The sequence below is a fragment of the Condylura cristata genome, unplaced genomic scaffold (assembly GCF_000260355.1).
Source record: "Condylura cristata isolate star-nosed mole 26May11 unplaced genomic scaffold, ConCri1.0 scaffold00007, whole genome shotgun sequence".
Taxonomy (NCBI): Eukaryota; Metazoa; Chordata; class Mammalia; order Eulipotyphla; family Talpidae; genus Condylura; species Condylura cristata.
Window position 1 is genome coordinate 20840666 of NW_004567108.1, and position 25564 is coordinate 20866229.

General features: G+C 42.9%; 1 protein-coding gene across 1 annotated transcript; it reads right to left on the reverse strand.

The window, feature by feature from the left end:
- Nucleotides 1-1243: 1243 nt before the first annotated feature.
- On the reverse strand, nucleotides 1244-25248 carry RGMB (repulsive guidance molecule family member b). The gene is made up of 5 exons (XM_004678115.2): nucleotides 24912-25248; nucleotides 23895-23970; nucleotides 20516-20784; nucleotides 14992-15500; nucleotides 1244-2218 (listed from the first exon to the last, which is right to left on the reverse strand). The coding sequence occupies exons 2-5, from the start codon at nucleotides 23897-23899 to the stop codon at nucleotides 1550-1552; spliced, it is 1452 nt and encodes a 483-aa protein (XP_004678172.1). The 5' UTR covers nucleotides 23900-23970; nucleotides 24912-25248; the 3' UTR covers nucleotides 1244-1549.
- Between the last annotated feature and the right edge of the window lie 316 nt (nucleotides 25249-25564).

The window sequence follows — 25564 nt, forward strand, 5'->3', positions numbered from 1 at the left end:
AGTACTAATTTGACTTTGATATTTAAAGTTCATTATTTTTGTTTGCATTTATGGAAATTTCAGGTAAAGTACAAATATCACTTCTTGGAACCACACTTATCTAAACAATACAAACCTATCCTGGAGTTAATTTTCTTAGTGGCTGTTGTTGACTTTTGTTGGTGCTTCGCTTTTACCATGGGTGCTAACAATGGAATGGGTGTGACAATGAAGTATTTTACTTTAGCAGGATTTCACCAAGATCATGAGCAAATGACTAACCTGTGGGTAGTCAGAGGGAGAGAATATCTGAGTGTTCCTGGGCAGCACACTGCTGAATGAGAACCTCTGGATTAACAAGCCACTAAGTTAGCTGCAGTCAAGTGACAAAACCTTTCCAATCAGATACCCTATTCCCTCCAGCACGTATACAGAAACATGAAAGATGTGAAGACTATGGGATGAAGGGCAAGGAAGAATGCAAACTTGCGTGAGGGGAACCTGAGCCTTGATATTAAAAAAAAAAAAAAAGAATCCAATAATCCCCTGATTCTGGGTTCATACAGAAAGGATGACAGGGGCTATGGAGGAGGAGATGGAAGCAGCATGTTTCTGTTTACTGTTTCCAAGCTATCAAGGAAAACGATTAAGAACATGGATGGCACAAATTACAGAGAAGAAAGAGAGCCACGATTACTAAATTTATGTTTTGTTGTTCAATGCAGAGGTGTTCAAAGAGGGAAAACTATGACTTAAACAGGGATATGGGCTGAGAAAGTCTCAGAGCTACTGGGGTCTCTCAAAATGCCTAGTGTTTATCCATAAAATTGCCATCACTAGCCCCTTTTGACCTATAAAAACAGCAGTTTCATACAGTTCAACCTAATCTACTCTAAAGTATTCAAACACAGCAATTCTAGTTAGTAAGAATTGTGGTAACCTCTCTCCACCTTCTGAAAGGTGATGGCTGTTAAAGAGGGAGCGGGTTTCCCAGAGATCAGTGTTTAACAGAATCAGACACACCTGTATGGGGAGTTAACTAGTCCTTCAAATCCAGTGAAGGCAGAAGAAAGGTTAAGGACCTAGTTCAAAGAAACAAGCAGGTCTTCCGGGAAGGGGCAAATCAGTAGCCACAGGAAAGGGCAGGAGAAAACAGGAAGAGTAGCTACAAACATCACCGGTCATCTTCGAGCTAGAAACATCACCAGTCATCTTCGACAGGAACACTGCAGACGGTGTCTGTGTATATGCACTATACATACTAACCAGGTACACACATAAATATTTAATATATAAAAAATAAAGTGCTTTCTAACAGGTCCCCAGGCAGGGACATTATAAAACATTTCACAAAACTGCAAAACAAAATCGATACAATCAAAGAACGCTACATCCAACGAACATGAAAACAGTCAAACACATTATGTACAATATGGTGGGTGTCCCAGGACAAACATCCTGTCATATACATGGTATATACATATATATACTCTTTTACTCAATATATTATGACAATATATATTTTAAAATTTGTTATAGACAAAAAAATAAACAGAACAAAAGACAACCCCTACAAAAACACAAGGAGCATCAAGCACACGAGTCCTAGACCGAAAGACAAACGGCCGCCCCCCGCGGGGACCCCGTGGCCACTGCTGGGGAAAATGTGCCAGCGCTCCTTCCTGGGGTGCAGCGCCTCCACGTCTTCCAAGGCACTGTGGGCTGCGGCAGTGAAGTTGGCATCTCCCGTGGTGAGCAGGTCAAAGACACAGGACTGGAAGTAGATGTCCTTCACTGGCATCTTCTCATGGCACTGGGCATTGGCAGTCTCCAGTGTGTAACCGGGCCAGGTCCATGCCAAGGACATGCGAGGCAGGGTGTGCCCCAGGATGGCCGACACCTGGCCCTGCCCGTCATCGATGCGCTCACTCAGGGGGCAGCCGTTCACACACAGCTGCAGGTCCTGGCTTTCCTCGTAGGACATGGCCAGGTCTTCGGGCATACGGATGGCAAGGGTCAGGTAGCGGCCCAGCTGCCGCACAAACACCGTGGTCCCTATGTAGCGGGCGTGCATCTCCACGTAGCGGCCAGTCTCCCTCTCGATGATGCGCAGGCTCTTGGCATCACCGTCCCCACCACTGGTGCTGCCGTCTACAAAGGCGGCCGGCAGGTCATCTGTCACAGCTTGGTAGACTTTCTGATCTGTGCACTCACGATGGGCTTTGAAGATGATGGTGATCTGTGGGGAGGGACGTGTACAAAATTTAAGGTAAGGGAACAGCACATCCCTCAACAGCTAAGGTTCCTCTGCATGTTAGAATTCAGTGGCGAGAGCTGGACTCAAACTCAGTCCAGACTTCCACCTCACATATACACATTATTATTAAGGAGAATAAAAATAACCCAGGTAGTGAGAGAGAAAAGTTGACATAAGTACCAGAGAATGTGTATCAAGAAAAAAATTCCCTTTTCTGAGACAGAATAGTGTTACTGTTGGGATAAAGGCAATTTTTATTGGTAATTTATATCTTGTCTCCTTCACGCCATGGGCATAGCTCTGAGGGAAAAAAAGCCTTTTCTAAATTATGAAGAAACTTCACAGGGCTCAATTAGCAACATACCTATGAAACTTAAATTTCTAAACATGAGAGACAAAGCAGAGTCTGTGTGTGGATAGGGTTGGGGTGCATCCCAGCAACAGCTACCAATCACGTGCCTCAGGAAAGATTTCTCTAAGTCTCTTAATCAAATGTTTCACATGACTGGTTAATCCCTGTGACAGGGAAATCACTTGGCAAATGCAGTTCCCAAGCACTGGCAGAGAATAAATACGCTAAACCTAGTTACAGCAAATCTTTTTGCTGAATACTTCCGTGGCCCTTTAACTCCTCAGAACAAACTTCCTTGGCCACTTCTCGATTTTTCAATTAAACAGACAATTCATGGAGAAAAACTGATAATACCAAAGCTTCCCTTTAGAGAACCTAATTTTTCCCCTTAATAAGAACTATTTAAAAAGAGCACCTTGTGCACCCTCTACCTCCAACACATTCAGTATCTCTGGTACAGGTGATAGGAGAGGAGACATGGCCGTCTGGGTTACACAAGGTGGGAACACTGTCCGGGGATGAGGGGGAGACACTATTTTGAGATTTGTATTATTGTCAGTAACTGAGGTAACAGCTTATTTTTCCTACTGGAAGGGGAAAAAAAAAGTATCAGGTGACTCCAGTTAAGGAGGAAGGTAATGGGGCCAAACACTCTACAAATTACTCTGGATGGAGGAAACCTTTCACCTCCTGCAAGGAAACTAATCAAAACAATAGACCCTTGTTAAAAAGGCCAGAAAATGCCCTGCCTGCCCCTCCTCCCCACCCCTTGGAGTCCCCACCACCACCCTCAAGTTTATGTCTGAAGTTTTTTTTTCCCTAACTCAGCCAGCATTTGCTCACACTATTTAATTCCACATGTTCCCACTGGTGTTACTTGACTGGAATTTTCCAGCCATTTCATTTTACTTCAGCCAGTTATAAAGCCAGATCTGAACCAGCTGCACTGTAGCAACTGGTTAAATTCATATCCGTTGTTTGCAGCTGCAACTAAAAGCCAGACAATGTACTATGAAAATGCTTGGTTTTTTCCCCTTCCTAATTACCCCGAGCCACAATTTAATTTCACTACCAGCCTTCTCACGTTTCAACACCTTCTTAACAACCCAAAGGAGGTGTACCAGAGATGATTTCAGGAAATTTGTTGTGTATCTAACCAGAGAGCCTTCCAGAGTGAAGGGGATATTAAGCTAGATATCTAGTGGTACTGTAAAATGCCTTTATTTGGTGGTTCACAAGTCAGTCTGACAAGTGCTTTATTAAACCAAGCTAGAATCCCTTGCAGGTGAGCAGATGAATGCAAGTAAATTCTGCACGTGAAAAAGTTGGAAGTTAATACAGATGGCAAAAACAGGCAGTCATGAACGTATAACCACTATTCTTACTTTAAACTAGAACACACACACTCAAAGATTCAACTAATATTCTCCCAACAACTAAGTAATTTGTCTTTCTACTGTAACAAGCTCGAATTCAAACCAAATTGTCCCTATCTGTGAAGAACTGGGCGCTTTTTTGTTAATCTTTGGAAAAACAAAGTTTTGTTGGAACAAATCAGAGATCTAATTTTAAATGTTTCCAAAAAGGTAGTCAAAGGTCAGTATTAGGATGAGTGGAATGATCCCACATATTTTACCAAGTCTCCCTTGCTTTCTGTAAGCACAGCAGTTTCAACTCAGTGATTATTTCAAACACCTCACACACATATATTTATGCCTGTGACAAGAATACTAACTCCCACGCCTCTGGAACAGCAAGTACAATCCAAAGCCTGACCTTTGCACCAGCATGCACACTTAAAAATAATCCGGTTTACCTAATAAGACCTTTGTCTGTCTTATTTCCTAGGAGTAATTTTTATGAGACAATGTAGCTGTTACTTATTGTTTCTCTTCTGGGTGAAATTATTCTCACAGAGCTTATATACAGCCCTTGAGTCAAACTGCTGAGGGTGGTGAATTGATTTCCAAGCATGAGAGGCATTTTCCTGAGTGGTCCTCTGTAGTTTTAAGTATGTACCAAAGAGGCATCTAGAGATGTAATCAATGTAAATGTAGAAAACACTAGGTAACAGTTTCACATGACTTAAGTTCTGTAATGTAATTTCATTCTTCATACAAATTACAGTACCAGGTCCTAAAAAAAGCCAGCACTCAGTCATGAAGGGCCAAAAATGCATTTTCATCCCAGCTCTTTCAATAAACAAATTTCTTCATTCTTATTCTTTAAAAACACTCAAAATGTAGTTGGGCTTCTTGAAAATTCATTTTGTATTACCAACCAGCAGCTATCAGAGTGTGGAATAGGATATTCAAAATTTTAAGTCTTTCAAATAGATAATTAAAAAACACCAGCTATGTTGCTTACTTTTCCCCCAATGATTTGCTCCATATGCTGTAATAACTCAATTTGGCACATCTGTTCTATGCCACACCATTTATTATTGATGGATGGCATTTCTGTGCATTTAAAACATCAATGCCTTTTGTTAAACCTCCCCCACCCAGTCTTTCTCAACCCCCACTCACACAAACTACTCCAGTTCTCCTCATTCATTTTTAATGTCACTCCCTGAGATCTTTACCACCCACAAGGTCTATTAGGACGGGAAAGATAACAGCTACAAATCAACCTTTCCGCACGTGAAAGGCTATAAAGATTTAAGGTTTGCTGTGAAATGTCAGAATGTAGAGGTACTTGCCTTTCCTTTCTACTAGTTAGGAATACATTAAAGAAAAGGAGGTGGCCAACAAAGAAGCCAGCCTGGGCACCACCTGGTCAACACACAGACAGACAGATCTTCCTAGGGCTGAGCAGCCCCGCAAAGTGCTGCACAGACGTTTTCAAACGGCAGAATTCCCCAAAGGTGCACTCAATTATTTGTGCTTGCTGTATTTTGGAAGAAATCTTCATCGGTGTTTAATCAGGCCATTTGCACTTGTAGGTATGATTAGGCCTGACTGTACGGGAAGACCTTACTGAATTCTAAAACATCAGAACTGGACATTTACATCAAGGAACACACACATCTTGGCTTAAAATGGATCAACAAAATAAACCAAAACACAGAAATTAGCTTGGAACAGGGAACATCATTTTGGTATGTGCCTTGTTAAATTCTGCTGGTGTTAAAGGAGGCAAAGATGAATTTGCTCTCTCCAGCTCTAAAATACCTATACTTCACTTCTGAAGATCAGTCTTCCTAATGTTGATAAGTCGTATCCTACAAAGCACTGAAAACACCCACAGGAAGCGAGGATGTTGGAGGCACTTTCCCTGGTCTGAATCCATCCCACCCCCCCCCCCCCCCGCTGGCAGGGTAACCTGGAAGGGTAGTCTTGACTCTGGCAGCCTATCTCTAGGCTGAGAAGTGAAAGTGTTTTGAGCACTTAAGGCTGGGGAGAACTGAGTCTTCCAGCCCTTTCTGTCAAGCAGAAAAATTAGCAAATTCATCTAGAACTTACTTTCTTTTTTTTAAATTTTAATAGGAAAAGGAGAAAGGAAGAGAAGGCATCTGCGTAGTCACAGGTGGGAAGGAGAGCTGCTCATCTTGAACCTTCTGTGAATAATTTCATGTAAAACCATGGAGAGTATCTGTATCATATTTAAAACAAAATGGTGTGGGTGTAATTGGTGACGTTCCTGAAAAATTAAGGCAAAAAGTTTGCTAGGAAGGTGTGAACTCAATGAACTGGAATGTAATTTTACAATCACTACTCAGCTTGCATATCAAATATCTACCTCCAGGAAATTGCTCAACTTAACACATACAAAAATTTATTTTGTTAAATTTCAGTGAACTAATACATACACTAATATATAAGGGAGATAGTTTGTTTTTCTGTTTGTTTTTGGTAAAGACCTATTGATCTATGCAGACAAGAACTGTGATCCAAGCCAGAAGTGTCGGGGGAGGGGTGAGAAAATTCACCAGAGACAGAGGGGAGCAGAACAGGCCAAGAGCTACGGAAATATACTGCTGAAGGGAGTAGCACATAAGAGAGGAGAGGTCTGCTGGGTCATGTGGGTCACCTCCCTGGCCAGGGATTGAACTCATGCCACAGTGGCTGGCCATAGCTTAATAGCACAGAGATTTTAATCCCAGTACCACCAGGGAGGCTCAAGGAAGACAGTCTCTGTTTTAAAGAGGGCAGCAGATTAAAAAATCTTACCATAGACTCCTTTTAGAGACTGAATGAAACTATAAGAATCTACGACCTTCAAAAGAGGTATCAAAAGAGGTCTCAGTCTCTTTCCACACAGTCCTGTTCTAAGGACACTTAGAGAATTCCAGAGCAATCAAGTGGATCAGACTTACTTGTTCTTCACTGCTGTTCTAGGTAACATTGAAAAGCTTGGCTGCTGCTGGAAAGTACTTAGCAGCAGATGGAGAAAGAAGAAACCAAACCAGAGGGAAAGGACACCCACAGCTGAGACGGCTAGAGGGTCATCCACTGGGGGAAAAGCATTAAGTTCAGTGGCTAGAATGAGCATGAAAGTGAAGAAGCAGCAGGACCAGAGAAGACACATAAAAGGCACAGGCAAGAATGAATGTCTTTCTTCCAAAGAGTAAAATTTTCTACACTTAAAACAAGGAAGACTAAAAAGGTTTCAGTAGACACACAGATAGAGAATTTGGCTCGTTTTCCTCTACAGACCAAGGAAGTGATGTGCTGGGAAAGCGGAAGAAAACCCTCTTTGGTCTTAAGTTACTCAGATTTCTTGTTTGCTTATTTGGTGCGTTCAGTCTCTGCACTATGTCAAGTAAAGGTGAAATTAGGTGTGTGTGCTCACAGTACTACAGGCTGTGGCCAGTGTTTCGGAATCAGAGGTGAAAAATATTTTGGAAGGTGAGAGTCAGGGTCAGCCAGGGGGACAAACTCCAGGGGCAGGAATCTCCTAGCAGGTCTTGTCTTCAGGGACTGCCCTCCGAAGGGGGTGGGGCAGGGTCACAGATCCCTAGGCCCTACTGGGACCTCTGACAAATGTTCTGGGCCCAGGTTCAGCACAGCTGTCTCTTAAGCAGATGGGGATTAGGAAATCACAGCCTCTTTGATCATTCTTCAGTTTTGGGAGGTGATTAAAAACGTAAAAGGGCTTGAAGGTCTTCACAATACACTTAAGCTCTTGTCACTTCTAGGTTCAATTTCAAGACTTATTTAAACAACAACAAACCCACTCAGGATCTAGGTGGTTAGACTGCTGACCATTTATTTCAGGAAGCCAGTTAAATGGAATGCTACAAAACAATATTCTTCTGTCTGCATTTTTCTGACCAGGAGAGGGAAAGATACCAATACGACAAAACACGCACATGCTACGTGTACACTTGCACACACCTTTAAATGGAAAGAGGAAACCCTGCCCATTTCAGAGCAAATGCAGAGCAGATGAAGTTTAAGTGCTGTCATATCAATTCTATCCACAGTATAAATATTATGTTCCAATTCTGAAAGAACCCCACCAAATGTTCTTTTGGCTCCAACTCTTTAAATTACCCAGCCAGCTGGATCACAAAGAACTCCTCTTTCCACGGTCCCATTTTCCCTTCAAATTCTTTCTAGACCCAACAGAACCAAGTATTACTACAAAGGTGTGCAGTTAAATTCTATGTGCGATGTATGTAGCTGTTTCTGAGTTTACACTTACTGACAAGTTGAGCAGTTTAAAAAGTCCTTAAGTTACCCCACCCACAAGAACATAAAATTCAAAACAGTGGAAGAGCAAGTTCTACTGCAGTCAAAACAAATAAAGACAAATGGGTAAGATAGCATTTTTTCATTGTTCAACACTGTAGGTAACTCTTTTTTACATACCACATTCCGCACAAGCAGAAACTGTTTGGATAGCGTTAACTGAAGCCAACAAAGCAAGTACCAGCCCTCCAATGTTTCCTTCTCACCCCTTTCTCTCAAAATGTTGACTTAAAGAAAACTTAACAGAGTAGAGAGAGACATTTGGAAGTGTGACAGAAAAACAAGTTCTAACTCTCAGCTGGGTATCAGACTTGGCCTCCTGCCTCTCTGGTTTAAACGGTGGAGTTTGCATTTGTTTTAAAGCAGCAAAAGCTCATGGCACCCACATGGGATCCTGCCTGGCTAGGGGGCAAGGGGGCAGGCAGGCAATGGGTTAATTTCTCTTACAAATGAACGTTTTGAAAGTCCCCTTCTTCCAAACCATACCTTTCAAAGGAAGGGGGGGGGCACTGTAATGGAGATTAAAAATATAGGATTTAAGAGACAAGCAGATAAAAACTTTATAAAGTTTTAGATGATTTCTGCCTCGCATCTTCAAATCTTTATTCTAGAAATTATAAAGATGGTAAGTATAAGACTCACCGTATAAAGTATAAAGTACATACTGTGTAAGTATAAAGATGATAATTATAAGACTTACTGCACAGGACACCTGACCACCCATGGACAAGGTATACCTTGTTTACAATGTGCAGCATAAAGAATAATCAAAGAGACCCAGTTATCTCACAACATGGTCCATCATTCAGCTAGTAATCTCTTGTCCTCTTTCTGCTTTCTTTTTTCATATGCATTTGAAAATCCCTTTACTTCCAAGCAATTTGCTGAAACTATGAGACAGTCAAGTATCTCCTGAACAGAAGACCTTGTAATACAGGAGACATACAAGAAATAGAAAAAGACAAATAAGAACACTCCACTTGGAGTTTCAGCCAAAATATCTGCTCTTCCAACAACTACCACTTAATGTTTCGGTATTGTTTCTACAATAAATTACATTCGGGGAAGATAAGACTATCTAAGATGCTTTAGTGTAATTTAAAACAGACAGGGCCCTGAAAAATGAATTTAAGAACTGGTGACTTGATAGTCAAATTGTAGAAAATCTTTTGGTACTTACGCAAAGACAAACCACCTTTCAAAAATGGGAAGCAGGGTTCTAGGTGTAGCATGGGTGTGGGTGTCAGGGAGGAAGGACAGGTGCGGGAGGTGAGGGAGCACTTTCACTGTGGGGGGGAGGAGCAAGTTGGTGTCACATTTCAGGACTAAAATGGCTGATTTTACCACAAACCCTGTAATTCTCCACTGACTTTGCATTCACCTCTGCTTTTCTCACATAGTAGGTCTTCTAATGCTTAGTAGTTTAAATGCAGCATCAAGTCAATCACACATTTTATCACAGAAATGGTTACACCAAGTGGAAAGCTACAACTGCAAATTTCTTTCCAATCTGTTCCACAGTATGTCTTAATGGTCTTATAATACTTAAGCTTCCCCCCCCCCCAAATTAGAACCATAAGGAACAAACCTTAAATGACAAGAATTATCTATGTAACATAAATAATCATAGCAAATAAGAGCAAGCCCAGATTTTAAGGTATAGTTACACTGTCAAGATAGTTTACACCTTTTTGAACAAGTAGGCTCTTTATGGTGAAGAAAACACCATATGTCTAAGAACATTGCATGCAATATATGGTATCCACATATTCAAAACAACCCTGTCAATGATCCCTAGAAATTTCAAGAATGATCACCACAGTGTGGCTCACAGGGTCTCCATAAAGATATTAAAACAATGTGCTATAAAAACAGCTACAAAAAATGCAGTAAGTCTGAGGTCAAGAGAGGATAGACTTCCAAACCTCAATAGAGATATGCTGAAAATGACAGTTGAAAAAAAATCTTTGCAATGCAGGCATGTCTGGCTCTGATTTTGTGACCGAGAATGATCCAGCACACTGCTTTTCACGCTTATGTGCTGCTGTGGGAACAATAAATACAAACTAAAGGACATCAGAAAGGAGCAATGCACTAGGAACTCATGCACTAGGAACACACACAGTTTTTGTGTTTTCTTTTTTTTTACATAAAAATGTTAAATGTTTTATAACATTGTTTCAAGAGCACAGCATTAGGAAGTGTTTTATTAAGAGAACATATTGTGCCTTACATTTTGACAAGACAATGAGCAAGAATGAACCAAATGAAGGAAGTCTTTCTACATCTCAGCCATTGAAGTTTTCAGGAATTTTTTGAGAAAATAGTAAAGAGTTTGGTAGTTATGAGCCACAAAACACACACACACATCCTGACAGGCAAGGCCTCTTCCTAGACTTTGCACAAGCAATGAGTGCTACTACACAGGGATTACCAGGCACTGGTAGCCCACAGTAACACCAAGAACATGGGAGGACTTCAAGAGCACTTGCTCATCTGGCTAAGTCATCTGGCATGGCCGACATCCCCCAAATGTCAAATGCCTTAAGTGACTCAACTTTCACGAAGGGATGAACCATGGAAAAGTATAGCAAAGATTTTAAGAAGGACTTGCTGTCACCCCCAACCTCTCCTGCTACTTGTAATTTTGTTTTACTGAGACTGAAGTATAGGATAAGAAAACTAGAGAGATGGGAAAGGACATAATTACACTAAAAGAAAAGAGCAAGGTATTTATATATTTTTTAAGATGTTTTAAAAAAAAAGGGTTTAAAAATACTATTGATTAGGGCCCTCCCTGGTGGTGCAAGGGGCTGAAGCACAGCACTACAAAGCTGGCCACAGCTGCCTCAACACCAGTTCTATCCCTGGCCAGGGAGGTGATCCACATGGCGCAGACCTCTCCTGTATCACCCTCTGCTCTCCTTAGCAGTGTACTTTGTCAGCCTGCCTGGTCTGCTCTCCTCCACTCTATCTCTGGTGACCCCTTGCACCTCTGGCCTGTACACAGTTCTATATGCATAAGTAAGTAAATCTTAAAAAAAATACTATTGATTAGATGTACAGTAACTACATTCCCTAGGTTTTTAAGAAAAGGAATTTCAAGTGCACTATAAAGAATGGTGAGTTTAATGCATGTACTAGGAATACATTCATACAGATAACCTTTCAGAAACTGAAGTATTCCAAAAGCAGTCTCTGTAACCTGGCATTTACAAATCCTTATTGAGTCTTTTCAGTGATACAGTAAACAGGAGTTGAGACTGTAGTGTTGGCAAAGAGAATGGGGCAGAGAAGGTACAGAAGTCGAGCATTAGTACAGATGGTTTATTCATCTGTGTCAAGTCCAAGAAAGCTACTGACATACATGTGTTCCCACTAGAGTTAAAATTGTGGCTACCCCTTCCTCCCCAAATGAAAACTGGCTTCCTTTTCTGTAAGGCCAACTGCTAATTCTAATCCTGTCTCTCTCATCTCCACTCTTCTCCAGTGCCTACGGGCCTGAAGCTGCCTCTCACAGCCAAAGGTGGAGAAGATGGTGCAGAACTGATGTGGATCTCTGCCGAGCTGTGTAGCTGTGCCAGAAACCCTGCAGCTCCCTGGGAGAGATGAAAAGCCAGACCTGGCCTTGTACTGAGGAACATACCTACCTGGCAAGGTAACCAACTTGCAGACTCCTCCACAGGCTTAAGAAAAACCCAGCAACCTGGAGAAAGCCTACTGAGCTCACTGTGACCAAGTAGAAAGCCAGCCTGTTTCCCAGGGAAGGGGGAAAAGCAAGCAGACAAGTGAGCAGAGTCCAGTGTGGACAGTGAAGGTTTTGTCTCCCCAAACTGCTTGCCAAGTGGGAAAAGGAAAAGGCCTAGCTAGGTAATAAATGGGCCCTTGAGAGCAGATGACTTCATTTTCTTTCTTTCTTTTTTTGCTTAGAACATTCCCCCCCTGAGGTTTGTCTTTTTGTGATGAGGGAAAGGCCAGGGCTGAGGGGCAGGTGGAGTTCATAAAGACTGGCTTTGAAGATGGCCGCTCAAGATTCCAGATTCCAAGGAGCTGTCATGTCAGGGACCTCAAGAGCACAAACAGCTAAGTGCCTCAGTTCAGTGCTGAAGGCAGTAAAATGCACTGATGCTAAATACAACCATTTGAGTATGACAGTCAGCAAGCTTCAATGAGATTATTGATTAGTCTTTAAAACTAGGGTAGCATACCAGTTGTAAAAATCCCTGGCCAAACGGATGGTATAGTATCCACAACATACAGAGTTGGCTTATTATATTTACCATCTCAGTAGAACTGAGAGTGATACAAAAAGAAATCTTCTGATTTTTTTCTTGTTTAAATTAGATATCAATGGAAAAAAAAAAGAACTCTCTGGGAACTTATTTCATATGTACTTTTTGCCTCAGATTGTTTTTATTGTTATTACCATCATTTTCTCATTGCTTTAGAACTTTTCAAAGGGTATTTTTTTCTCTTTTTGGTGGAAGGGGCTTTGGTTAGGTAAAAGGAAACCACACTGCCTTTGCTGCCAGTGCAGGTTACACCAGCACTGAGGCAGGTCCTCAGCAGTCACCAGTAACAGTCCTTATCCTTTAGGGGGTTTTGGAGAGAATTACAAAAAGAAGGGGGGAAACCAACTACCAGAGGTCATGAAGCCAAAAAGTAATTTGTTGCTGAGCAGCATGGTCACCAGATGTAGGAAATTCTTTCCAATAGTGCAATTAAAAACCAAGCATTCTCATTGTCTGCCTGGATTTATGTCAGAGGACAACTACCCCCACCCTTCTTTTCAGAATGGGTAAACCTTTGATTCTTACCAAACTGAGGGAGAAAGCAAAGTTGTACTTTTTACTTATTTTCTTAAAAAAAAAAAAAAAAAAAGCTAGATTCCACAACAACTGAGATAGAATGATCTGAGTGAAATGTTCCACTTATACAATAGTCATGCAACAACTGGTTGTCTCCAAATATTTTCACCAAAATTGGCAGAAAGCAGAATTTTGAAAGATTGAATGACAAACAGAAGTGATTGGATAAATAGTAAGGAAAATAAAACTTTGAGCCTGATAAAAGAACTAATATTTCCCCATATACACAAGACTTATTAATCTCAATAGTACTGCTTAAAGGTAATCCCTCCAAATGCTGAATTATTTGCACAATCAAGGATGACTTTCTCCATTCCAATTGGAAGTGACTTCTTGAATTTTTTATGATATTTTTTCTCCCGAAGACCACCCCCAGATTTTGTTCCCTCTCACTCTGCAGCAGTGGTGAAGCTTTGCCGATGGTTTCTCATATAACTTCAAGACTGCTTAACTTTGTAACTTATAGCAAACACATTTTAATATACAGATAGAAAAAAATCATTTGATACTTAAAAAAACAGAGGAAGCGAAGTTTGAGATGTAGGATTTGGTAAAGGCAAAGCAAGCTTGAGTTTTTATTGGGTGTTGAAGTGTAAATATTTTGGAGTTCCCCTAAGATGTCTGGACCAGTGTAACAGTCTTCTTTGTTCAGAGCAACGACTTTTAATCTTAGATTTGTGACACCCCTGGGTGTCTCTAGATATCTCCAGAGGTGTTATAAAATTCTCTCCACAAAATGCCAAGTAAAATAATTTAAATTCACTTAGAAATTATGCCACACATGTTTGAAAGCAAGAGAAATATCTAAGAATCAAAAGAACAGTCATTAAGTATGACAAAAGCTTAGTCCTCCTCAATTCTATTTTAGTATAAACCAAGTAGAGAATAGATAAACAAAGGAAATCAGAAACAAAATGAGATCGTATCATGGTGATTTTGTTGTTGGGGGAAGGCAGAGAAGGAGCTAGATACCTGGGGACATTTTTGTGGAAAACCTTTTAAGACTACCTTATTTACTCATGACTGAATTTAATGCTGCTGAGCAACTGGAAATCCAGTTTGTAGCTCTCTTCTTTACATCCATGCATTAAGACATGGGTGCCTTAGAGGATCTCAATTTAGTAGTAGCTTCTTTAAAACAAACAAGAACCACACATGCTCACAGCTCGGCTGGGTAAACGTACCTTAATTTTGTTGGCGTCTTCCTTTAGTTTCTGATTTAAAATGCTATCCAGAGATTACATGGGGATTATGTATCACTGCTTTGCAATATCCAATTCTCAACCTGATCACCACAGAGTAACTAAAACACCACTGTGGGTTTGCCATTGGAAAGCTGGTTTATGGACATTACATTTTACTATAGCTTCCAAATTTCCAATAAAATGTTTCCTGATGGGTCATTGCCTCAGGCTTGACGGCTTTCTTTATTCAGAACTCCTACTTTAGTAATCTGATAAATATGAACATGGATTTCTTCAAGAAGAGTCATATACATATGCACTTAAAAAGGAATCTCCAAAAAAGCACACATTTTTCATTAAATAGGCTTGTCTTTTCCCTAGAGAACTCAATTTCACTGCTTACTTTTTATTTTTTTCATACCATTGCCTATTTAAATTTAGAGCCACATTTTACCACATTTTACACAAGGCCTAGAATTCCAGAGAGAAATCCTTCCTAAATAATTTTTACTTAGTCTTTATCAACCCAGTTAACTCTTTTCCAAAAAGACCCATAAAAGTTCCTTTGAAGCTCTATCTTATATTACAATCCAAAAATTGAAAAATCAAACATTGGAAAGTTGTAGGCTATAAGAAGGGAGAAACTTATACTTGCCTTATTTGTAGCAGTAGCACTGGATCCAGGGACCACGGGCACATTTGTCACTTGAACTGAAAGATAATTATTATCTATAAGTGGCCAGGCCCCTTCCACTTTGCAAGTCTGGAAGTGATCTTTAAAAGTCCTAAGGTGAGGATCTCCGAATAAGCCACAAAAAAGGTAATTGGGGGGGTTCTGGTCCCCTTCTCTATGTTCTCTGGCTCCTGTGTGGCTATGATAGTTACAGGGGTCATGGGTCACTTCTGGGTTGGTAGAGGATGTGGGGCCATCCTTGGAACAGTTTCTCTGGCTCATAAGGTCACTGATACCCAGCACAGCAGAATGGTATACCAGGTTGCCTCGGCAGGCTTTTGAAGTCCGCTGGGTACAGCCAGCATAGGCACGCAGAGCCTTGCAAAACTCAGAGTCAAAGCCGTCAATGGCAGAGTTCAGGTGCGAAGTCAGGGACACGAAGTCCGTGGTACATTTCTGGATACGACACTGGGCCGGCTGTTGGCAGTCACCTATGGGAAAGACGATAAGACCAAACAAATTTTAAATGCTTCAGAACTTCCTGAGCTTGAGAAAATGATATTCTCCCCTGGGAACTGTTTGTTCTATTTCATATTCTCCTATTTTAAGAAGGCCTTCAGAAACTAGAAATAGGTTTGCTTTTTGCCTCTCACTGGGAGAAAAACTTCATGTAGTTAACAACAAACACAGCCCATGTTAGTGAACATGAATCTAGTTCAGTGTTTAGGTTAAAATTACAAGGGAATGGTAAATAAAATATTTTTTAATCAACTTTGCTTATACATATAGATTTTGTAAAAGAATCCTTGGATCTAATATCAAGTTAAAGATGTGGACTTTGTGTTGATTCTGAAAACTGCATTAGTAATTTGCTTTGGAAAGCACTGTCTTTGCATCAAACCATTATTAAAGTCTCCACGCTTCAGGTGGGGGAAAACCCTAAAGTGTAGATAGAATGATTAGTTAAAACACCTTTCCCTGACTCTAGTGCAGCTGCAGGGTAAGAAAATCAAGAAAATGCCCAGGCATTTTGAATTTCCTGAGGGATGTTTCTCAACCTATTATATATAAATTGACAACATCTTGGTTTTTACAAAGTATAAATTTCTCTTAAAAAATGAAGTGACCATAGATTGTGATCATTCAAGTGATTAACCAAGCTAGGTATTCACGTCCCCCTTAACACACACCACCCTAGGATCCCAGGCCCCAAGATGTTTTACCTGTAAAAGGATAGTAAATCAAAGAATACACAACACTGAAATTAGCATGCAGACAGATTTCACCAATTATGTCTTTTTTCCCTTCAAAGTAGAACCAGAGAACCTTAAGTAATGGACTTCTTAAATATATATATATATATATACGCTTTACTTTTTTCTTTAAAATTGGTAATTCAGATAAGCTTAATTATTAAAGTTACATGAAGTAATGAAATATCAAATGTCACTGTCTTGCTACTTAAAAAGTGACTTTCAAATAGTGTTTTGCCAATAAATTCTCTAGGTCACTGACGTGTTCTAAGCAATTTTAATATTCTGTTTCACTGATACCAATGGAATTGCTTCAGAGAAAAATATTTTTCTTATTCACCTCAAATTTTATAGAACGAACTATATAACACATATTTGTGCTATTCAGTGTATTCATCAGTGGTCTCTGAACTATGGAGGAAATCTTTAAATCCTTTAAGTGTCAGGTTCTTCATTTGAAAAATGAGGTTGTTCTGAAATGACCTTTGTGATCCTTTTCAGGCATAAAAGACATTAGAATCTGTGTTCTAGATGGTGGGGGTGGGGTGGATGGAAAAATCAGTAATGTATTATTAAATACATAATTACTTCAATATGTGTGCATAATAAACTTCAGGGTAATATCAAGACTTATGATTTCATCTGATAATGACTTAAAACTAAGCTCACTACTGCTTTTAGGAAAATATTTTAATCTTTTCAGTAGTCAAACTGCCTTAAAAACTAAATTAAATAAACTGCAATCGCTATCTCTGGTTTTACTTGGGGAGAAAATGGTAGGTGCGGGTTGACAACCTTGAGGACACCCATAAGCCTCAATTTTTAAATTTCAATGACCAAACAGGGGAAAAGGTTGAAATTTACATTGGGTATTCACTTTAACCTGAGGAAAAAAGATTAAAACAGTTAAATATTTTGGAGGTATGGATTTACACAATCCTTAAATGGCACTTTAAAAAAGTTTACAAGAACATCTTATGTGTTCCTTCTATTTTGTTTTTTTATTCCAAAGTTGATAAAAGAAGCTCTGATATTTATAGAATTCACCTTTCCAAGAAGATCATGTCTTTTCAGCTAATTTTACTCAAAAAGCAAAAACACCAAACAACTCTGCCACCCTCACTGGCATTTAAGGCCCTTTTTCAGATGGGAAAACCAAGGCAAAAGCCTAGTCCTGGCTCTACCCTTATGTGAGTATGTAGTTAAGATTTGAGGTCTTTCCTCAAGTCTATATGTCCTTCCACAAATCTCCTTTGCATTCCTGATTCTCAGGATATTGTTTACTTGAACAGCATTTAAAAAGACCTAACTACTGTATCAATTTTTTTCCCTTTTAAAATCAGATTCATTGGAGGAGCTCACTCAAATAGCCCAAAGCTCTTAAGACTACAAGCAACTGACAGTACAAGAACTTTCCGCTAAACTTGTAGTACCTATTTGTTCTTTTTATGGTCTATAAAATCCATGCTAGCATACATTTACTTGTAATTATTTCAAATAGTCATAAAAAACCTAAAGTAAGAAGAACATGTGAAACAGCTGTAGATGCAACTGTTCAGAAAGGAAAAAAGCTGAAAGAATTTAGATTTCCAGCTTTTTTCCACCGCTGCCTCCTTGTCTCCCTCCCTTTTTCGTAGCAGATAGGTGCTGATTGATTCCTCTGAGAAATCTCACATAAAACAGAAGTCCTTGGGCTCTTTTGTTTTGGGTAAGTTTTCTGTCTTGTCTAATAGAAATGATGGGAGGGAGGAGAGCTAACTAGGTAGAAAGTGCATTTGGGTCAGCAGTTTCAGCCCCATGGCAAGCTCCTGTATAATGACTAATTTGCAGCATACACCCAGAAATATCCAGGCTTCATGAATTTATAATGACAATGCACACTTTGCCTGTTACAAGCGGTAAAGTAAGCCTCCTGTCAAAATGCCAAAACAATGCAGAGCAGAAACAATCTCAAGGATGTAGCCAAGAAGGCCATGAAGTGTATGAGTAAGCAAATAACTCCCATATTGGATCTCCATTCAGGAAATGCAGAGATCTGCTTAAGAAAAAAAAAAAAAAAAAAAGTAAATAAAAACACACTTTCCTTTCCCAAAGGCAAAACTTAAAATCTGTAATTACTGATCTCTACTTTTTAAGTCAGATTATCTTCAACTGGTGTGACAGTGTTTTCACTCCAATTAATGAAAGTGCAATAGGATTCCTTGGGTCTAAAGCTGTGACTAATGCTTCAGACATAAAAGACTGCACAATTCAGGCCAGTTTCCTCAATGCCAGGCCTGCATGTGTGTAAATTTGCAGCACAGTCACCAATTTATGATAAAGGACAGGAGATATGCTTAAGTTAAGTAAAATGTGGAGCCACATGGGGTGCAAAGGCAATTTACATGGACCCAGGCATAAAGCATATGGTAGTCCATCTGCAAAGGAGCACTTGGCTAGGCTCCCTGCTTTGAGAAACAGCCCCTGCATTTCAATAGCTTTGCTCTTCAAAGAAATCTCTCAAAAGGAGGCCTCTCTTCTAACCAGATTAATTGCTCCACTCCAACAAGTTGTCCACACAAATCACTTACCACAAGGATTGCTGATTGAATCTAATGGTGACTTTAGTAAAGGCACACACATTAAGATACTAAGAGGCGTTTCACATTCCAAATGCTTGAATGAAGGCACCTCAATTTTATAAACCTTTAAATGAACTTCTTTTGTCTTTCACAGACCAGAAAATAAATCAAGGACCACATTCCAATCCACCATAGGGCCCTATGGCAACAAAGGGAAACAATAACCAAGCATTCAAGAGGGACAACAGTCTAACCTAGCACTTCAATTTCCATTTCAAGAAACCAATACTCTGACATTATGGATACATTTTTCAAACAAAACTTTTCTGACAATTTCTTTTGACAATCATGAAAATGTCCTGTATAATTTTAAGCAAAATCACACAATTTTTTGAAGGTTCTAATGTCATCAATTTAGAGCCTTAATCATCATAATATTTACTATTACAGGCATTTATTAAGACTTCAGTTTATTTTCCCCAAGTGACAGTTTTAAAATGCAGCTGTTACATCAGAATGCAAAGTTATACAAACTGTCTTTTCAAAAATTCCCCCATTACTTCGAAACCTCCCAGATATTTAGCATAGCTGGTAGTATGACTTCGAATTACTTTGCGCAGCTGACTATAAAGCTCAGCAGTCTCCAAATCAGAGCGCTGTGACTGCTGTCATGCAAACATAGGCCAAAATATCCTCTAAGGAAAAGTTATTTAATGCTGCGATTACTCTCAAAAGTGAAAAATAATTTCAACTTTTGGTACTGAAAAAGTTTGGTACTGAAAAAGTTGTCTAGACAAACTCCTAGAAACGGTACTTATTTGTGTAGAGTTTTCTAGATTTTTTCCATTTTATTGAGATGAACGGATATAAAACACTGTTAAGGAAACGCTTTTAACAGAAAAATAGGTGTCCCGTGCTAGAAGGCTCATCCGCAGAACACTTCGCTAAGAACACACTCTGGCTGTAGCTTCGATGAGGAAGGCGCCGACCCCCAGAGAGCAGCGTGAGATCTGTCAACCCTTCCTGAAACCCGGACACAGGCGGCTAGCCACCAAGCAAGAGTTTTTCCAAAGAGGTTGAAAACTGAATTAAAAGCAGCTTTCGCAAACATGACAGAAATCACTGTGTAGAGAAGTTGAAAGTTTAAGTTATTTCGCGATTAACCTTCAGGTTTTCAGACTCGGGGGAAAACCTTTCCATCTGGTGCAATTTCTTCGCCTCGCCGCCACCCCCCTCTCCGGCGGAGCAGCACAAGGCTCCTTGTCTCCCCTCGGAGGCGGCGGCGGCGGAAACCTGATCCGAGCCTGACTTTCAGTAAACACCAATGCACAGAGCAATAAAGCATCCGGAGCATTTGTCTGGGGCGCGCAGCCCCCGCCGCCCCCGCCCTCTAAATCTTTGATAAGCGGCTGTTGGAGGACACATTTATCAACGGTCCGAGCCCCGCAGAGGAAGAAGAGGAGGAGGAAGGCGGGCGGGGAGGCCTCTGCCCGGCGCCCAGGGCGTGCCGCACGGCCGGCGGGAGTGTTCCTACCCCCGCGCCCCGAGCCCGGCCAAGGTGCGTGTCAGGGACGCGCGAGGCCTTTCCCGGCGTGCCACGCCGCCCTTCCGCCCCGGAGAGCCCCTCGGGCGGGGGCCGGGAACAAAGCCCTCGGCCCCGGGGCTGCTTCCCCTCGCGCGCGCGCCTCGTACCTGCGTGGAGCAGCCCCAGGCTCAGCAGCAGCAGTAGCAGCAGCGCCAGCGGCGGCGGGCAGAGCCGGGGGCGGCGGCGCTGCTCAGCCCCGGCGGCAGCGGCGGAGGCGGCGGCGGCGGCGGCGCAGGAAGATGCTGCTCTCAAGCCCATGCCCGTCCATACAGGTCTCGCGGGCTCCGGCGAGGGCGGCGGCGCGGGCGCCGTGGCGGGCCTGGGGCCGTGGCTGCGGCATGGGCCGGGGGACGCGCCTCGCTTCCTCTTCTTCCTCCTTCAGGCCCGCGACGGAGTCGGGCCGCCGCCACGATCGCAGCGAGTAGCGCACGGCGGGCGGAGCGAGGTGGCGGCGGCGGCAACGGGGCGCAGCGGCATCGCGGTGACGGGCGGCGGGAGGGGGGAGAGGGGCGGGAGAAAAGACACAAAGACCGTGAGCGAGCGAGCGAGGAGCCCGGCCCCAAACGCGCGGGCGCCCGGACCGGGGCCAGCGTGAGCTCGGCGGGCGTGGACCACTGGAGGCGCGCCCAGTCTCCACTAGCAGCCGCCGGCGGCCGGGATAGCTCTGTGCGAGGCCCCCGCGGTCAATCAATCTCAGCCCCGCACTGCCACTCCGCCCCGTCACATATCGGCCAATCCGTTTCGCCTCAGCCCCGGCCGCGCCCCTCCCTTACTCCCCCATTGGCTACAAGCGCGGGCCGCTGGGCCCAGGCGGCCACTCGCAGGACGCGAAGCAGCCCCTGGCACCGCCTTCCTTTCAACCTACTCTGTAATTCGAGTTCCGCGTCCTCCAACTGTGGGTCTAGTCAACCGCGCCCCGGCCCAACCTCCCTGCGGCTCCCTCCTCTTCTCTCGCCTCCACCCCCTTCCGCGATTTACAGTTTCCTCGCGCCCAACAGAAACAGGCGACCGCAGTTCTCTAAAGCCGGCGTTACAGAGGAACCGACCTTTGACCTCTCCTCGAATTAATGGGACTGAGTTCAACTTCCCGCTTCTTTTTTTTTTTTTAATTACCCCCACCCTCTCTGTCCTTCCACTTCTGGCTCCTTGGTGGAAGTCTGCACTTTTTGGAGAGACATGCGGCAGGTTCCCTCGCAGCCAGTCACATCTGCGGAACCGTGTTTCGAATGTGTTGGGGAATTTTGCTAAAGCTAGCGTCAGGCTGCGTTGGAAATTCGAATGTGACCCGCGGTCTGGAGCAGACCCGACGGTCTGGAAGGGTACCCGTCAGCACCCCACAACCCCCCCCCCCCCATTCGCTGGCAGGTGTGGGCGCGACTCCAGTGTTGTTTCTTTGACGTTTCCCTTCCTGAAAGCTACGGGGAGGGGTCTAAGAGTGGGCAAACTTCAACGTGTTCAGTTACAGTGTAATTAGATTAATGAGGATGGTGAGTTTTTAATGCAGTGTAATTAAGCTATGATTTGTTGTTGCTCAGTGGCTTTTCCACAAATTTTCACAGTCTATTAGATTAATTCAGTGGCAGGTCATTTTCTACTTTTGCTATTGGGTGGATCTAAAAATCATGGAAAAAAAAAAACAATTATCTGCCATAGAAGAGCTTGCGAAGTGGAGATACAGGAAAGCATGTTTGTGAGATTGAGGATAGGTTCCACTTTGTTATCAGTAGGTGTGAAGTGGTATCTAATCTCAAGAGTGGCCTCAAAGGCCAAAGGCTCAGGACTACTATTTTAAACCCACTTATAGTCAAATTGAAGTTCACAACTTTAACAGCTATGTTTCTCCGAACCTCTAATTAGGAATTTCACTCAAGCAGGGATACCTTAATATTAATATTACATCTTACGATGTGCTAAATCAATGGATCAGGGTAAATGAAGGCAAAACTTCAATCACTCCAGCTTACTCAATAAATACATTTTGAATTGTACAAACCACTATGTCTCTAATGAAGGATGCCTATCTATTTTTACTGTAACTTTTCATTACTTACTCATTACACATTTGATGACTCAAGAGGTAAACACACCTTTCACTGCCCAAGATATAATCCAAGCCACAATATGCTTAATAACAGCTTCAGAGTTGCCTGGAGAAATGACTTTTTTTGAGAGAGGGGATGTTATCTGATATGATTTTTAGATAATACTATGGACTAAATACTATGAGAGCAAAAATTAACTGTTTTGCAGGTACTACATATAATCAATGAAATAAAGTTAAAGAAATACTGGTGGATGCCTTTTAAAAAGTACTCAAACATAAGCACTTTTCAAAGTATTTTTGCTAACAAAAGCTAAAATATTTCTTTTTCTTTAACCTAAGATTTAATTAGATCTTTATGAGAGAAACATCTCATCTTATTGATCATACCTCAAGACGTACAAGTAAGAGGTAAGGATCAAATTCGGTTTAGTGTAGGTCTTTTCCTTTGTGACTTTGTATGATGCCACCCTCTCTGCCTACCCACTTTTATATCCTGTTCCTGAAATACATGGGGCTCTAAATTTTTGTTATCAATAGAGGGCGCCCTCTAGTCACTGCAATTCTGGTGTCATGAAATGGAATTGTTCTTTTAGAGGAAAAACTTAATTTTTTCTAAGGTGCTTTATTGCTCCTCTGTTGTAAAATTTGACAAGCTCAAGATTTATAAGCCTAACAATTCATTTTTTATTGCTGTGTAAGTGTTCAGCCAGCTAGAGGAAAATGTTAATTTTCACAATTAAACTACAAGGTGGTTCCTATTTTCAAGACATTAGGTCAATGGTACACTCCTCGGATAAAATCGGACTGTTCACAAGACCTGCAATCGTTGTGGAAAGCAAGAGCAAGGTGAATGAAATTATCACTTATAGCGCATTCATTGCTCCTGCTCCTAAAGTAGCAAGTAAGGAAGGATTTTAAGACTCTACAAAGAAAAGTCTGGGAGCCAGGACACAAAATCGAGGACTTATAGAAGTTTCACATTTTAATCAGGGAAAAAAAATGTGAAGTGACAGCTTGTACAACTGACAAATTCAGCCTGTTTCTTGACACTTGTATTCTTTATCCCTTGTCTTTGTTTTCAGGAGGAAAGATGAGGCTAGTACAGTAAATTCAAAGAACCCAGCAAAACACGGGGGGAACGTGTGAGAGGCTAAAATTAAAACATGCCAACAAAATTAATAGATTCTAAAAATGAGATATCTTTTCCTGAATCTATTTGAGATGTCTTAATTCTTCTGTTAACATATCTCCATTTTCAGAAACCAAGCATCTGCTTAACAGACCACCTGGCGCAGAGAAGGCAGTAATCAAACCGTGGGTCGCGATGTGTGCAACCCATTCTAGAGTAAAGGCTTCCAGGCTGCTCCCTGGTCCTCGGTGTACCTAATGCCAGGGTTGAAATAGCCCCCCAAGTCTGACAACCCCGAGGCAATTGTACTTACATCATTCTTAACCCTTCAGTTCCTGGAAGAGGCTTGGCGGGATCAGGGGGTCCCGGAGCTCCGGAAGACGTAGGACCTGGGTGTGAGAAAACAGTCCCAGAGGCCCGGTGAGCTCTGCGCCCCCGGAAGGAGATGGCCCAGGGCGTGCGTGGGGCTCATCACTCTAGCATACACAAACCCGCTCCCGAAATCCCTGCGGGCTCCGCCGTGGCTCGTACAGCTCAAAGCGGCAGGTGCAAAAAGCATTTGGGAGCCACTTGCCAACGCGGAGGTAATGCGCTTCCTGTCCATTTATCTCAGGAAACCAGTGCAGCCTTCTCGAAACAAAATTAACCTCTCATTAGCCGGCCACTCACTCTCGAGAAGGCCTTAAAAGCTTTACCAGTTCGCTAATGTATTTAGGCTCTTCCAGGCAAAAGCAGCCGCGGCCGGGGCTTCCATCAGCCCCGGGGGTTCCTCTAGGTTCCCCTGGGACGCAATCGCCTACCTACCCCCGATCTCAAGTCTAGGAAACTCTGGCCAACCCAGACCCTAGTTTGTAGTATTGGGTAGATCCCACAGATCCCAGAATTTTACACTAGAAGCAGCCAGAACAAGTCACCTCTAATTTCACGGGCTCCTCAAATGAAAACCTCAGTTTCCCTTTGTTTTAGGAACCAGGACTGGTAGCTTCAAGGAACATTAGCGCCCAGGTAGTAGGCGCTGCCTGCCCTTGAGGGAGCCCGAGGATGCGAGAAACAACGATGCGGGGCATGGATGTAATGTAAGCTAAGCTCTACTTGATCTCAGAAGCGGAGAATCAAATGTGGTTCTAGGTCTGCAAGTGGCTAAAAGCGGCCTTTTGGAGCGTCGGGACTTGTCACCCTACACCCCCTCTTACCCCGCCGGCTTGGGGCTGGCAGATTTATACCACACAGGTGGACTGAGACCTAAACAAAACAGTCCCGGCCGCTGCCTGCCGCACGCCCCCCACGTCCCCCTGGCCCACCGCAAACTTCAACAAAATAAACAACTCACCACAGGCATTCCCTTGTCTGCAGCGCGACGCTTGCCAGCTGGGAAAATAAGCCGCAAGCCACGCGGCCGGGGCGCAGGGGAAGGGCAGAGCAGCGCCCTGCTCTCCCCCCTCGTCGGCACCCGAGAACAGAAGAGAGACTCCGCCTCCGGGCCCGCACGCCCGACCCCCCAGCCGCAGAATGAGCGCCCCGCGTGGGCTGCACCCTTCTAGCGCCCGGATCTCTTCGCCACCTAGGGAAGGGGGGCGGGGAGGCAAACCCCTTAATTCCCTCCTGCTTTCTGGGAGCCGCTTTCTCCCTTCTCGGGTTTCAAGGAAGAGCAAACTTAATGGTCTCCACCCAAAGCCTCCAGCATTATAGCGCCCCCTGCCGGAACTACCCGAGTCTTTCCAACGCGGCTGGGAATTAGCGAGTGGCGACTTCCCAGACCTCAGTCTCGAAGTCTGAACTCAGCGCTCACCTCTCTCACCCCCACCCTCCCCTCCCGTATTGCACAAAGACGCCTTTCACGCTGCCAGCGCCACCCTCCGCGTCGCCCGCTGGGTCGGCCTCACTGCCTTTGCCCACCAGTAGCACCAACCAGTTCTCGGTGGCTGATTGTGCCGGCCGTCTCCCTGGCAGGGAGTGCAGGGTGTTCCCACCGCGCGCCTCGAC

What these genes read in the sequence shown, in the direction of transcription:
- RGMB (XM_004678115.2), bottom strand. An exon ending in CCTGGGGCTGCTCCACGCAG is followed by an intron (nt 15,501 to 20,515) that starts GTACGAGGCGCG and finishes TCTTTCCCATAG; the next exon opens with GTGACTGCCAACAGCCGGCC. An exon ending in GTGCTACTGCTACAAATAAG is followed by an intron (nt 2,219 to 14,991) that starts GCAAGTATAAGT and finishes CCCTCCCCACAG; the next exon opens with ATCACCATCATCTTCAAAGC.